At 33.9% G+C, this 14,452-nt stretch overlaps 1 protein-coding gene across 4 annotated transcripts in view; it reads left to right on the forward strand.

Moving 5' to 3' along the window:
* Nucleotides 1–14,452, forward strand: part of LOC126768857 (uncharacterized) — a 75,003-nt gene that overhangs the window by 14,115 nt on the left and 46,436 nt on the right. For all 4 annotated transcript variants that reach the window (XR_007669278.1, XM_050487211.1, XM_050487212.1 and 1 more), the window contains exon 2: nt 12,606–12,729. Coding sequence is in view for 3 of the 4 variants with exons in the window: in XM_050487211.1 (XP_050343168.1) it covers nt 12,606–12,729 (124 nt within the window). In the remaining variant the exon portion in view is untranslated. The remainder of the gene's footprint in view (nt 1–12,605; nt 12,730–14,452) is intronic.

The following is a 14,452-nucleotide window of genomic DNA, read 5'->3' on the forward strand; positions in this document are numbered from 1 at the left end:
ATGTACTTTGTGCGTCTGAGTAGCATATAATTAGCACTTATTCAACCCCTAAGCGATACTAATTGCTATTGTCGTCCTTGAAGGATAAATGAACATAACTACATAGTTCGCAGCGTATTGGCATGCCATGTAAGGAATGGTTATTATTTCTTATCGTGCCAATGTCTGTGGCGGTGGTGACAACCTTCCATCTGGTGATAAATTAAGCAGTTCACCAGTTAGTTATGACGAAAAAATTTATAATTAGAGCATTTATGTTTAAAACATTTTAAGTTAGTATTTTCACGGTTTCTCATAAAAATAAGCGACTATTTTTTGGCTTGGATGTTTGTTTTAAATCAATATAACGATGGCTCGTGGCATAACAAACGTGATAAGATAAACACTTGATAATCGCAGCGTAGGTAATATCGTCTACGACCGTCTTAAATTAGTGACGTTCTCTTATGTACGTAATGAGGTTAAACCTGTATAAACATCGCTCGCTCAACGTGGGCCGCTCAACGTGGATTTTTGAGAGTATTAACGATTTTTTCATTTAAATCACGTCTCATTCGGTCCCGCTAAATATTGAACTTTTAACGAATGGAATCGTTTTTTAAGGGTTAGTGAGCAAATGTTAGATCCCATAGTTGGTGGCGTATTTATGGTATATGAGAGTGGTCTGTATTTCTTATGACGTCTTTGTATATGGGTAAATGTGACCGTTTACTCGTGTGCATTTAAAATAAGTGCTAAATTGTCGCACGATCGAGTTAACCTACGGGTTGTTTTCGTCGACTTAAAAACGAGGGTGTTCTGTTTCCCTCGTATGTTTGTATTTGCGCAATTTTATGTCTTCATTATGGTAATATATACTCATGAGAATGTTTTAGTACATTGCACGTTAAGTACAGTACAGTTTTTATGGATAGACTATACATTTTCTTGAAGAATTTTGTTTTTTAATAAACTTTATGTCTTTGCCTTTATTTAAAACGTCAGTCGATTGTAAATGTGTATATTTCTTAAATTCCACAACGGTATTATTATAATGATACTATGTATGTTTTTATCCTGCGATATGTTGAAGATAAAATACCTGTTTCTTATGCACAAATGTTTGTCGCGAGACGAAATAGACCTCCTGACCTTTAGCACAATAGTTGCGTCGCCCGTTGAATAGACGTTGGTATGTAAACAACGAAGTTACCGCAAATTATTATGCACTGAGGAAAGTTAATTTGAATATTGCATGTTTATCAAATAAGCGATATAATACGAAATATATCAATAAAGTAATTGTATAAAGTAATTACAATGCGATTGCGTATTGAGTCACGTAAGGGTTTCCCGATGTGACTCATTGGCTTCGTCCTACCGCGTACAAATAATATAACTCAAGAACACAAACATGCCTCACGCGACTAGGCATTTGCTTTAAGGTTTTATGGTCGGGGGCTATTTTGCTCTGATAGGAAATGCACACGTTGGTCAGCGATAAGAATCATTAATTTTGTACCGGCTATGCAAAAACATGTTTACGGACGATAAAAAGGGGATTTAGTTTAATGCGTGTCGACTGTTAAACTTTTGTTTAAGACCCAGAGTATTTAATGTGATTTTCTATCTTCGGTTCCTGGTTATATATCTACGTTATTATTGATTTATTTAAACATAATATTAATGTAATACATAAAATAAAATTAAAATATCATGTCAAAATAATTTAAATTACTACTGTACAAAAGCATCCAAAGACATCCCTATAAGGGATTTAATAATATTATTTATTTTAGCATCAAATATAACGTCACAGATACGAGAAATGAATTTTAAATCTCTCATTCATTAAATTGAAACTTAATTCTAGCAATTAACGACAATTTATATATTTAGGTATCATGGCCTTTAAAAAGTGCCATAATGAGTAGAAAATTTCAAATCATTCGGGTGAATGGTTTTTATCTAATAAACTAAACGGTATCTCTGCAGATAAGTTGTCCGCCTTTGGTGTATTTCATCTTTAATTTTTTTCAATGTTATTTAAATGTGCTTGCAAGTTTGTTACCAGGCAGCATTAAAATCTCAAGTTTCAGGATTAAGAATTAATAGATATATGATATACATATGCAATATAAATAAGTGTATTAAGCATCGTAATTTCTAGACGACTTCTTCGTTGACTCGGAATGTGTGCTAGTTGACTTGTTTGAAGTGGTGTCATTTGTCTACATGGGATTTTGGATTCCTTCATATACCATCCATCCGTCAAACGACCGAAACCGGCCGGTCTAGGTAGTATTTGGCAAGTCAGTGCATAATCGGATCATCTATATCATGAATCGCCGTTTTAGGTTGTAATTTCGCAATCATTTAGGTAATTGCCATTTGTGCTCTGTCACCAGTGTTTCCTACGCGTCTACGCTGTCTTCGGTATAAAACATATAGGTTTTTTTAGATGATTGGTTTAGACAAGTTTACCTACTACAAAAACAAAGACTTTATTTTTTTGCTAGGAACCCAGCTGTCTATTCTGCCTGGGTACCAATATACCACTGGTCACGGCGATCGGTTGAACGATATAGAAGTTGGATGTCCTGCAGTGCTAAACAGCAGTGAATTACAATAGAATGGATAATATAAAACCTTCTTCGTGTAAAAATACATATATGTGCCAACTTTCGTGATAATCTATCAAATAGTATTAAAGTTTATATATAATATATACCAGTAACAAATTTGATAAAAGAATGTTAATTTAAAATTCAATTAATTTTATATAACAAGCAATGTCTACATAAAAAAATGTCGAAAAATACGAACATTCAATTGCCTTTTTTATGGATTATCAAGTATGAAAAACATTGTATGATAGATATCTTCATTTCACATTTGCATATTAAATAATTTAATTAAATAATTACGTAATAGCTTCATCAATAACGTCGACGTCACAAATGTATTATGTAAATAATACTCATTCCTGATATTCAAATTGATAATCCCCCTCCATTAGGGTGACGCGCCATTTGATATCTGTTAAATATTATCTATCTATAAATTATTCTTCATTTAACCGTGCTAGATAAAAAAATTAAAACGTAATTTTCAATAAAAATTTAATTTATTTCAAAGATTTATGGTTTTCCATGTAAATTATGTTATGGAGAATTAGTTTTAGAGCTTGCCCAATGGTTAAAATTCGACCATAATTGAAATTTGGAGACATATAAATTTGCACGTTTTGAAGATTCTTCCTTTCTTCTCTTATTTCCAAATATATTTATAATATAATTAGATGTCGTTAACAGCTGCCAAATAAAAATAATAATAATATCCTGGGTCATTTTTCACACACGGCCATCTGATCCCACATTAAACTTGTACAGAGCTTGTGCTATGGAAACCAGACAACTTATATACTACTTTTTTTTTGTAAATACATACTTATATAGATAATTACATCCTGACTCCGGACAAACAGACATGTTCATGCACACAAATATCTGTCCTGGGTGTGAATCGAACCCACAACCTTCGGCGTGAAAGGCAAGCATCCACCAACCACGCCAACCGGCTCTCGTCAAAATAAAATCGGCTGACAAACAGCGAAGAAAAATGTATTTAACTGTTTTGTCTTTACCTATTATTAAATATAGATAATGTTGCGCCTCCTTTCGAATGTAAAATCAATAATGAACGATGTTTAACTAAACATCCTCTAAACAATGTTTATGAGTAACTCCGTTAATTTTAAAATGTAAAAGGGAATCGGTGAAATAAGTAGGTATTTTGTAAAATCAGTTTGTTGTTGGGCACGCTGCGATATGTTAATTTTATTCCGGTCGTAGCTGTGAATAAAAGTAAAGATTGTGATATTTTTATGAGGACATTAGGTTGGTTTTGTAGTATCTATTTGTAAACAAACTTAAAATAATAACTTTAAATACAAGTGGTAGTAAATACACTAGAAACATTGATACTTTAGCTGGTGGTATAGTACAGATATTCTACCGCAAAACAGCAGTACTTGGTATTGTTGTGTTCTGGTTTGAAGGGTGAGTGAGCCAGTGTAATTACAGGCACAAGGGACATCTAAGTTCCCAAGGTTGGTGGCGCATTGGTGATGTAAGCGATGGTTAACATTTCTTACAATGCCAATGTCTAAGGGCGTTTGGTGACACATAAGGTGGCCCATATGCTCGTCCGCCTTCCTATTCTATAAAAAAAATACTGTTTTATCATTAATGATTCTCTCTTGACATTCATTTTCAATGGGTTTATGTTATAGATTTTTATTTTTTTTATTCTCAACATATTTAATAGTTATCCCTTTTTCAAATCGACCTTTATTAAAAAGTTGGAGCGTATAAATAATTAAGTGAACCATTTAAAGAAAATTACCATTTATTATCCAATTTTTCGTCATCACACAATTTATTGAACAAAACTAAACAAGGGCAAGCAACATTCGAAAACGATCGAGTTTTACATAATTTGTCCAAAATATCGAGAATCGTCGTTCCATTGTTAAATAAACAATTCTCGACTTTATTCTTCATGTGTAACGATCTGGTCGAATTGGTGGGGTTCATTTAAGACCGGTGATGGTATATCGATACGTCGGTTAGGCGCGCGAGCTACAAATTGAGCTTGTATTTATTCATGCGAAGGGGACAAGGTTGATATGGGTCGGGGTCGTACGATAAAGGACGTTAGTCGGCCCATCAAAGAACTCGTACCAGTGTCTAAAGTTCCAATGCGAATATCAATCAGCAAATATGTCACATACGCTCTGATAATGTTGTTGGAGAACCTTTTAAGTAATTGTTTTGACGCAGTAGTTACAGAATTGGGATGGGTTGTTCATTAAATCGGATGAGAGGTTGATTCTGGTAATTTTTAATGACTAGTAATACTAATTAAGTACGTTTTACTTTGCTCGATTATAATTATAAATGTGAAATCAATTTTTAAAGCATTACTTCATTTGCTTTAACTCTTTGTATCGTAAAGTAGATATTGATATTATGAACCAAATTATCCAAAATTTTATATGGTTATCTTATAAATCCTGGTCCGTTTTAATTCTTGTATGGCAGTTGAATTGGCTTAGCGCCAAAGTATTTTAGCCATTATATGCCTCGCCCATGGAACACAAAGGAAATGAGATCAATCACCGAGCACGTAGTCCTACATCTATTTTATATGTCTATTACATGACAGCGGCAGGTCGGTTTTATTTGTTTCTGCACCAATGTTATTTTGTAGGATGCAATTCTAATAGTCACACTGTCTTGTATATTATTTGTAGTGTAATTGTCATTAAGGCTACTTGATTTTGTATTTGTTAAATCTTATTTTGTCAATGGAATAGTAGACAAATTCAAGGTCGCTTAGTGTGTTGATCTGAAATAAGATATTTTGGAGAATAACTGGAGTTATTCCATATATCACCATCATAATCGGCAGACGTGAGTGACGGTGGGTCGGTTACGTATATCGAAGGGTCAATGGCCGTTGGAGCAGATCAGTCCTCGAGTAGAGAACGCGGATCGGCAAACGTAGCATAGGAATCTCTCCAGCCAGGTGGACCGATGACCTGAAAAAGGTTGCAGCACCCGAGTCGATGCATAAGGAGCACATAAAGAGGCATATGTCCAGTAGTTGACTACGATTTGCTAAGGGATGATGATGATGAATTAAATAACATTATAATAAATAAATAGTATAAGCACTTTACATCATATTTAGCATCCAAATATACCTAAATAACTTAAAACGTTTTTAACACGGTCTATTATTTAAGTTCATACATTTTTTGTTTTAAGTATTTTCTACGACTAATGTTAGTTTCTGATTAAAGTATAAAAATAAAAAAGTGACTTACTCATGGATTAATTATCATAAAATTGATTTGGTATCTTAACGCTAATAAGCTATTATCTAAGTGATTAGGTTGAATCTATTTGGACAAGCCGATGAATGTCAGGGACAATCGTCATGCAAATCGAAGGAATCCAGGAAGATGAGACAACAAGAAAGTATCAGGGTGACAGTTGGATTAATACTCTTAACTTGATTAAAATTACGTCGTTAAGTAGATAAGTGCGCTTGTGAAACAATCGCCGTAGAATTATTTACAATAATGCCAAGAATATGACGATTGGTATTCGATAAGCCTTTCCGAAACTTACATTCAGTTTCCGAAACGCTGATGAATGTCAAATTAACTAAATAGTTCAATCTGTATTTTTATTGGTGGATGGCAGCCGATGGAGTAATGTTCAACCAATGAGCGTTCAGTATTTACGATAAGTAAATCTAACTTTGCCAGTTATTTCATAATCTGGCGGTAAGTGCAATTGAGACAATTTTGTACGGAACGTGATTGAAACGTATTTTTTTTATTATACTTAATTGTATTATCTATAACGATCATATGTCGATAACACTTTGATAACGCATGATTGGAATTGCACTTTACAGTGAATTTTTTTTTTTTTTTTAAATATCGATGTCCGATGACAGTTTCAAGTCGTTGCCGAGTTTTTAAAGAATTTTAAACGTTTTTTTGTATGTGTTACCAAGTTATCACCGTTATCATTCAATAATTTGTAAGTAGGTATATACTTAATTGTAATTTTTTTTCCGTTATCAATAATTGAAGTTATTTTTATTGCTGAGTGAAACATTGTTGGCTCGTTAACGACTAGAGTTTTTTATATATTTAATTTAAAAAAAATGGATTTTTTACGCTTTTTAATTTTAGTTAATTTTAATTCGCAAGATTCGAATTGTGTTATTTGAGAAGGATATCCGTGTATGTTTATGAATTAATGAACGTCTGTATTAGTTTGTGATATGTATGTACGTACGTTTTTAATTCGACACGTCGTATCAATAAAAGGCTGAATAAGTTTTCGCCATATTGTAAAACTATATGAAAATTAAATTAATATTATAATATCTTGATCAAATTGCATGAAGGCCAAATAATTAAAGTAACATTATAAAATTATTTTATTTGCTTAAATCTGTTCCATCTGTTAAGATTACGAGATAAAATAATAATTACACTTGCAGTGCTAGTGGTATCGCGATAGAACCGAGTCATTGTTAAATAAGTCGATAGTTATTCTAACTAATAAATTATACTAGACGAGATTATCGAGCGAAAAAAACGCGTGTTTAAAAATAATCGTGTGTTTTTATACGGGCGTGCATGAAATTTTCATTTGCTTTTTATTTATAATTGAGATTAAGCTTAACGCTTAATAAAACTCGTATCGGAACAGCTTAGTAGGATAAGGGCCTTACAAATAATGTTAATACAATCATTCACATTACATAATAGAATTGACATCTCATTTAAATCTTTTGTTCATATGATATATTGAATGTATATAATGTTTTCCCTCGTTGGTCTGGTGGCTTGACTCAAGGCCGCAGATCCGGAGTCCCGTCCTAGGAATTGAACCCAGGACGGGTTCAATTCCTAGGTCGGGCTAATAAAAAGTTATTGGGTTTTTCTGTCAGAAAATTCTCAGTAGCATCCTCGAGTCTGTAAATTGGAAGTGTGTACACTACCGTGCCTCGGAAATTCGTATCGAATTGCCGTCCCATCTGATTATGAGAGAGATGGAAGAGAGAGTGCACCTGTGTTTGCGCACACACTTGTGCACTATAATATCTCCTGCGTAGCTGGCTAATCTCTCTTGAGATTGGCCGCCGTGGCCGAAATCGGTCTGGAGGACATTATATAATGTAAATATTTTTGTGTTCTCAACATACAGATAAGATTTGCGTAGGCCCCGCTGGAATGTTTGTCGAGATGCGTTGCATCAGTATTCACATTTTGTAACGATACACGCGGCCTCTTTAACAGGTGGTTGTCGTATATTCGCTATTATTAGATGTAATAACAGCTTGCAACTTAATCTTATGTTAATGTTGGTAAATATGTGCTGAACTAGTAATTTTCCATTGGATTGATGTAATTTATTCACGCTAATTGTACGCATGGAATAAGATCAACACGAGAGTGTTTAATAAATACGCTATTTTATTGACTGCACTTACCTTCGGCTGCTCGTTCTTGTAATGAAAATGTGTCTTGTTCGTGTTATGTGGGTATATGTCTCGCGTATTCATTCGCTTTAATCCGCTATGATAACATTCGACACCTACTAATAATAATTATTCAATATACAGTATGGAGCTTGTCCATAACAGTACTACCGAGTGCCGACCCTCCCGGTATCGCGCGATGCAATCTATTAATGTAACATCACGTTTTTTTATTATAAAATAATATAGTTATATTTTGAAAATAAATGAGTGTGTAGTTAAATTTAGCTTTAAAGAAATAAGCAAACAAACAGGAAGACAAAAACAGTGACTTTGTTTTGATGAAATCGTAACATTGTATAGCGGTTTGGTGTTGCAAGTTGCGATGTTACTTTGTATTAAATTATGGATTTTTGATAAGTCTGGTAACATCCCTCAAGATAAATAGTATACAAAAAATCACTTACATAATCAAAATCTACCTTGTATCGAAACCAACCAAATTAGCGTAAACTTGAAGAGATTATTAATTAGTAGGCATTGAAGACTTATTATCCACATATTGTTAAGTATAATGTTTTGGAGTTTATTTTCAACCATGGGCAATTCATCCAACAGTAGGTTTACTAACAGACTCTGAATCTTATACTTCACTGCCGAGCTGAACCCGTAATCTTCGATTAAGATTCACGTGTTCTAGCCACTGAGCGATGACGGCTCTTCATCAATGATGAAAAACAAAACTTTAATTTAAAATTTATAAGAATGAATTGTTAATGTCGTGAAAGTCTAGCCGCCATCTATAAAGTGTCGAATTTGTATTAATATTAATATAACACAGTCTAGGTATCGTTCTAAACATCAAGGACATCAGTCGACAGATGTTCGTAATTGCTTAAGCATTTCTTGTCGGCGCCGTTTTCTTGGAAACGTCTGTTTGAATCATCGTTTTCAATAGTTCATTATTCCTATTTGGAACAGACGAATCTGCAAATTACCAGGAAAACTAGCGATTATTCTAAATCGTATAATCCAATAGTATCGATATGATACAATAAATATGGCGTGTCTTTTAAATGACTTCGTATATGTTATTTTATTCTTGTATTTAAAACCTAAAAGGGTTGAATTGCGTGACTTAACGGGTAAATTGATTTAAGTAATATGAATTAATTTATCCAAAAATGATTCCGTAATAACATGCTTATTTAGTCAGCGGTATTTCGTTTCGTACAACTCATACACGTTATTTATGTTAAAAAGTTATAAATTACCCGTGTTTGGCGGAAACTAAGCGATACAACGCGTGCAAGGTGTAAAAGGGTTCGTGTGCTAAGTAATTATTATCGGCAGCTGTCTATGTACACGCTCCCCCAAACGTTTCATGCGATGCAAAAAGCGAATTTCGCCGCACACTGGCTGACCGACCGCGAACACGCATATATAGTGATCAAAGCCGCATAGGCCTCGAAATAAACAAAAAAAACACACAAACAGAATCAAAAAAGCAAACAAATCCCTTTTTTGTGGTCGCGGCTCACGTTTACCGCGTGTTCCAGACCGTGAACAATCACCGTGAATTATCATGTGAGGCGTTTATGAAAGAGGCTGTTGTAAAGCGAAACGAGTACTTACGCTGACAAGGTATGCGCTGTCATCGTAAAGGGATTGTGTTGTTTGCGAATTAGAGTTAATAGCTCCGCGATGTGTAGCATATCCAGACAAAGATTGTTCACGGAATGATTCATTTGCAATTACTAATAACTCTAATTGGAATAGAAACAGGAAAAAAAATTGTAATAGTAAAAATTAAAACAGTCTGTTGGCCTATTCTCTCGATGATGGCTTGTAGACTGTTCCACCACGTTGCTCCAATGCAACATGGATACACATGGATACACATGTGGCAGAATTTCATCTGACCCATGCAGATCGTGAGAAAAATCACGATCTATCTTTTATCACCGAGCACGAGATGAATTATAAACACAAATGACACTCATAAAAACTTAAGGACTTATAAATAAACTTTGTTTAGCGGGTGATTAGTTAAACAGTAATCTGTCTTCTTCGTCGAATATCAAACTAATAATGACAGAAAGAGAGAAATCGCTGTTTAACTAAACCGTCGCTACGTAACTTTTATAAGTAAGTTGCTTTAAGAGTCACATGTACATACAAGTCACTGGGCCATTAGATTTAGTATATATGTTAAAAATGTAGTAGATAAAGCCAAATAGGGTTCGAAATCAATTAACTGTTGTGTGACTTGGCAGCAGTCAGTTGATCACAGGACCGAGCGAACATCGATGACTAGGACCTTGCATCGTTCCCTTTTAGCAAATACCCTTTCAATCGCTTACACGAGTCAGTGCATCTCGCCCTCCCCGGTTCACTATATTAATTACAATCGACGTCAACTATGTCCGATATATTATGGATGTGTTGCTAGTTTGTAAATGGAGCAGTCTAATAAGTGTACTATTATTAAATGTTAGTTAATTTAGCTCGAACAATACAACAAGTACAAGTACGGGTGAGTATCGTCAGTGTACATCCAATACCGGATAAGTATTTATAGAAACGTCAACAAGACGAATTGTTAATTGTCTCGTCTTTTCACATCAACGTGAACGGCTAAAAATAATACGATTCTTTTTTTTTTTTTTTTGTTTTTTTTTTTTTTTTATACGATTCGCTGTAGACGCTTCAAAATATACTGTCTCAAAAATAAATGCTATAAAATCATACCGGATAAATGTCAAGTTACATTATGATAAAATAAGTCGTTCTTTTTAAATCGGCAAGAAGCTTGCTTGGCTTAATGTCAGTTATTATCATTCTTTTTATAAATGGTATCCTTTATAATAATAAGTTGATAATTTACACTTTATTATACTTGTAACCGCAATGACAAGTTTTTGTTGCATAATTATAATAACACGGGCAACATCGTATTATCGGTTTTGTTCTTTTGTTTCGTTTTTCTTTTTTTTTGTAAAATGTCCTTATTTGTCTTCGTTACTTATTGATTACAATTCAACTTGAAAAGTTATGTTTTAGATGTGATATATATATAAGCAGAGATGGTCCAGTGGTAAGAACGCGTGAATCTTAACCGATGATCGTGGTTTCAAACCCGGCCAAGCACCACTGAATTTTCATGTGCTTAATTTGTGATTATAATTCATCTCGTGCTTGACGGTGAAGGAAAACATCGTGAGGAAACCTGCGTGTGTTTTCACTGAAACAACATGTGTATTCCACCAACTCGCATTAGAGCAGCGTGGTGGAATAAGCTCCAAACCTTCTCCTCAAAAAGGGACAGGAAGCCTTAGCCCAGCAGTGGGACATTCACAGGCTGTTAGTGTAGTGTGTGATATATATCGCCTATGGGGTATGACCGACTCGTGTATGGTGACGGCAAATGACGTAACGCTTGCTTATTTCCCGATTCCCGCCGCTGTATAATATATATATTATTGCTTTATATTGCTATCATAATAAAAAGTATATTTATTTTGTTAACGAAACTCAATGCTTTTATTTATTATAGTGTATATTTATTGGTTTTTAATACGTTTTTTAAATTAAAATGATCGCCTAAATGATTTAGGCTATGTTATATTGACATTATTAACCCGTAAGCGCAATGTCATGCGAAGAAATATTTTTCGCCAGACGTCCCGAAAAGTATTTTTTCTTTTCAACCTTAAAGTGGGATATGTACTGACCGATAAAATTCCTTTTGAAATATTTATCGTGACTTGAGTATGTAATGGTACACGATTTTCACTAAGTCTGCAAAAAAGGCGGCCGCGTCGGAATTCGCAATCACGTAATCTTGATTCTCTTATTTGATCGACTCACTTAAAACATGTTTCAAATTAAAAAATAACTGTGATGTAAGACAATTTGCCTTTACGTTTATTAATTTGTTTTATTTATTTTGATATGCTTTAACCAATGCTATGTATGTTTTTAATTAATTACTTAAATTGTTTTTTGTACCGATGTTCGGATCTTCTGTTTGTTTAATACATAATATATTCATTTTAATTGTACCTTGAAGATTACAATTTAATCACCTTATTGTACTAACTACTAAATTATTTCTATCTGTTGTTCTATTTATTACACTGCTAAAATTTAATTGTGGCTCGCTTATATCGATATACTTAATCTCTGTGTATTGTGTTGTCCAGTAAGATGTGTGGCGGTAATACTTTATCGTATTTTAATTAACTTTGCCTGCCACCATTGGGTCTTTGTTCACATGTGGTAAACTTATACGATTGAAATATTTTCATTTAATATTAGATTTGATTTTTAATTGATTGTCTGTAATGAACATTTATTTTTACGTCGAGCATACAGGATAATAAATGTTTGAAATGTTAAATTTATATTTTTCAGTTGTAATAATAAGCAATTTTGTCATCGTTTATGTATCGAATGTAACAACTGTATACACTATTCAGAGTTCGTGTAACTTAAATAGGTTTATTATTAATTCAAGCACAAGTAAGTAAACGCAATGTATTTTCTTGCAGTCCCAGTGGAACAGCGTTGAGTAACCTAGCCCAGCTACGGGAGTACTTGCAAACGACGGGTACGTGTAAGTGCGGCCTGCCCTGCCCTCTGAGACCGGAGACAGCCTTTAGTTTCGATTCTAAGGTAATATTTCTTTATTTTCATCATTTGACAAACGTCTTTGTGTCTAATATGGCGATTGTGTTTTGTTTTATATCGATTCAATTCATAATTCAATCGATATGAGAGGTAATGTAATAAGTCGCTCGTCTACTAAATATGAATAATTTATAACGTTCAACTATACGGCGATATTTGTTTTATTTACGTTATTGTTTAAATGTACATAATCATACAATTGAAATTAATTATAATCCGTCCATGTAGTTCGTCAGAATTTTTTACATTACGTAAAAAATATATATCGTATGACGCTTTTTAAAAGGAATAAAAATAGCAACCTAAGATAAATAGGTTATATACATCAAATTTGTCTATGGTTTTAATATATACGAAAGCTGTTACTAAAGCCAATAAACCATTAAGTAATGACCTATGCGACTTGAGGCCATGGCATATAAAATTTATGGAACGGGAAAGGTACGATGTAAAGACATACAGTAAATTCATGTGGGAGACGTAGCCTTACACTAGCCAGCCCGTTGAGTCGGTCAACTTTTTTCGCTATGTGAATGATTTGGCAGAAGCCGGTTACAGATAATAATACTTTTTGTCGCGACGTTGACGATCTCGCTGAACGCAAATGTGTCGTTTATAACCATTCGTGAATGTTTATGGCACGGTTTAAACAAAAAGAGGTACATTATGTTAATAATGTTATCGATATTAAATCTATCTTTAGTGTTTTTTGATTGTCCAGAGATATGATTAATGTATGACGATGTTAATAAAATTATTCTCAATGTAAACCGGTTTTGATGAATTAACAGCTTAGCCCGTTTGATATTTCTCGAACATGGCATTTCGCTATTTACTTATTGAACAATTGCTTTGATAAATGTATTTATCATTTAGTACATTTATTGCAAATATACTTTAAATGTATAGTAGGAAGCCTGACAAATAAGCAAGCCACCTGAGCAAATGGACACCATAGTCAATGGCTAGACATTGGCTTTGATTGTTAGAAATATAAGGTATGGGACCTTACACCGAACTAGGACACTAAGATGTTATGTCCCTCGTACATGTAGTTGCTTAGTGGCTCGCTCGTGTTTTCCATGTCATTGATGTTACCTATTATGTTTATTTATTTATTTTGAACCGTAACCGTACCGTAACTGCCTGTGAATGTCCCACTGCTGGGCTAAAGGCCTCCTCTCCTCTTTTTGAGGAGAAGGTTTGGAGCTTATTCCACCACGCTGCTCCAATGCGGGTTGGTGGAATACACATGTGGCAGAATTTCAGTGAAATTAGACACATGCAGGTTTCCTCACGATGTTTTCCTTCACCGTAAAGCACGAGATGAATTATAATCACAAATTAAGCACATGAAAATTCAGTGGTGCTTGCCCGGGTTTGAACCCACGATCATCGGTTAAGATTCACATGTTCTTACCACTGGGCCATCTCGGCTTTTGAACAAATTATTTTGAACAAATTATACATATATTAAACAATATATACAATAGTAACCATAATAGTATAATACTGTGTCGTAGCTAAAGTGCTTATGTTTGATAAGCCGGCATATTTTTTCCGTAATCAATTTGATCACCTTATCCCCACCATAACTTTGATTTAAAAAATAGAAATACATTCTAAAGACGATTGACGAGAAAAAATTATCAAATCATATATCTATCGCAGCGTGTTTGTAATCTTAACTGCCAATGTATTTTTAATA

The sequence above is a fragment of the Nymphalis io genome, chromosome 6 (genome assembly GCF_905147045.1).
Source record: "Nymphalis io chromosome 6, ilAglIoxx1.1, whole genome shotgun sequence".
Lineage (NCBI taxonomy): Eukaryota > Metazoa > Arthropoda > Insecta > Lepidoptera > Nymphalidae > Nymphalis > Nymphalis io.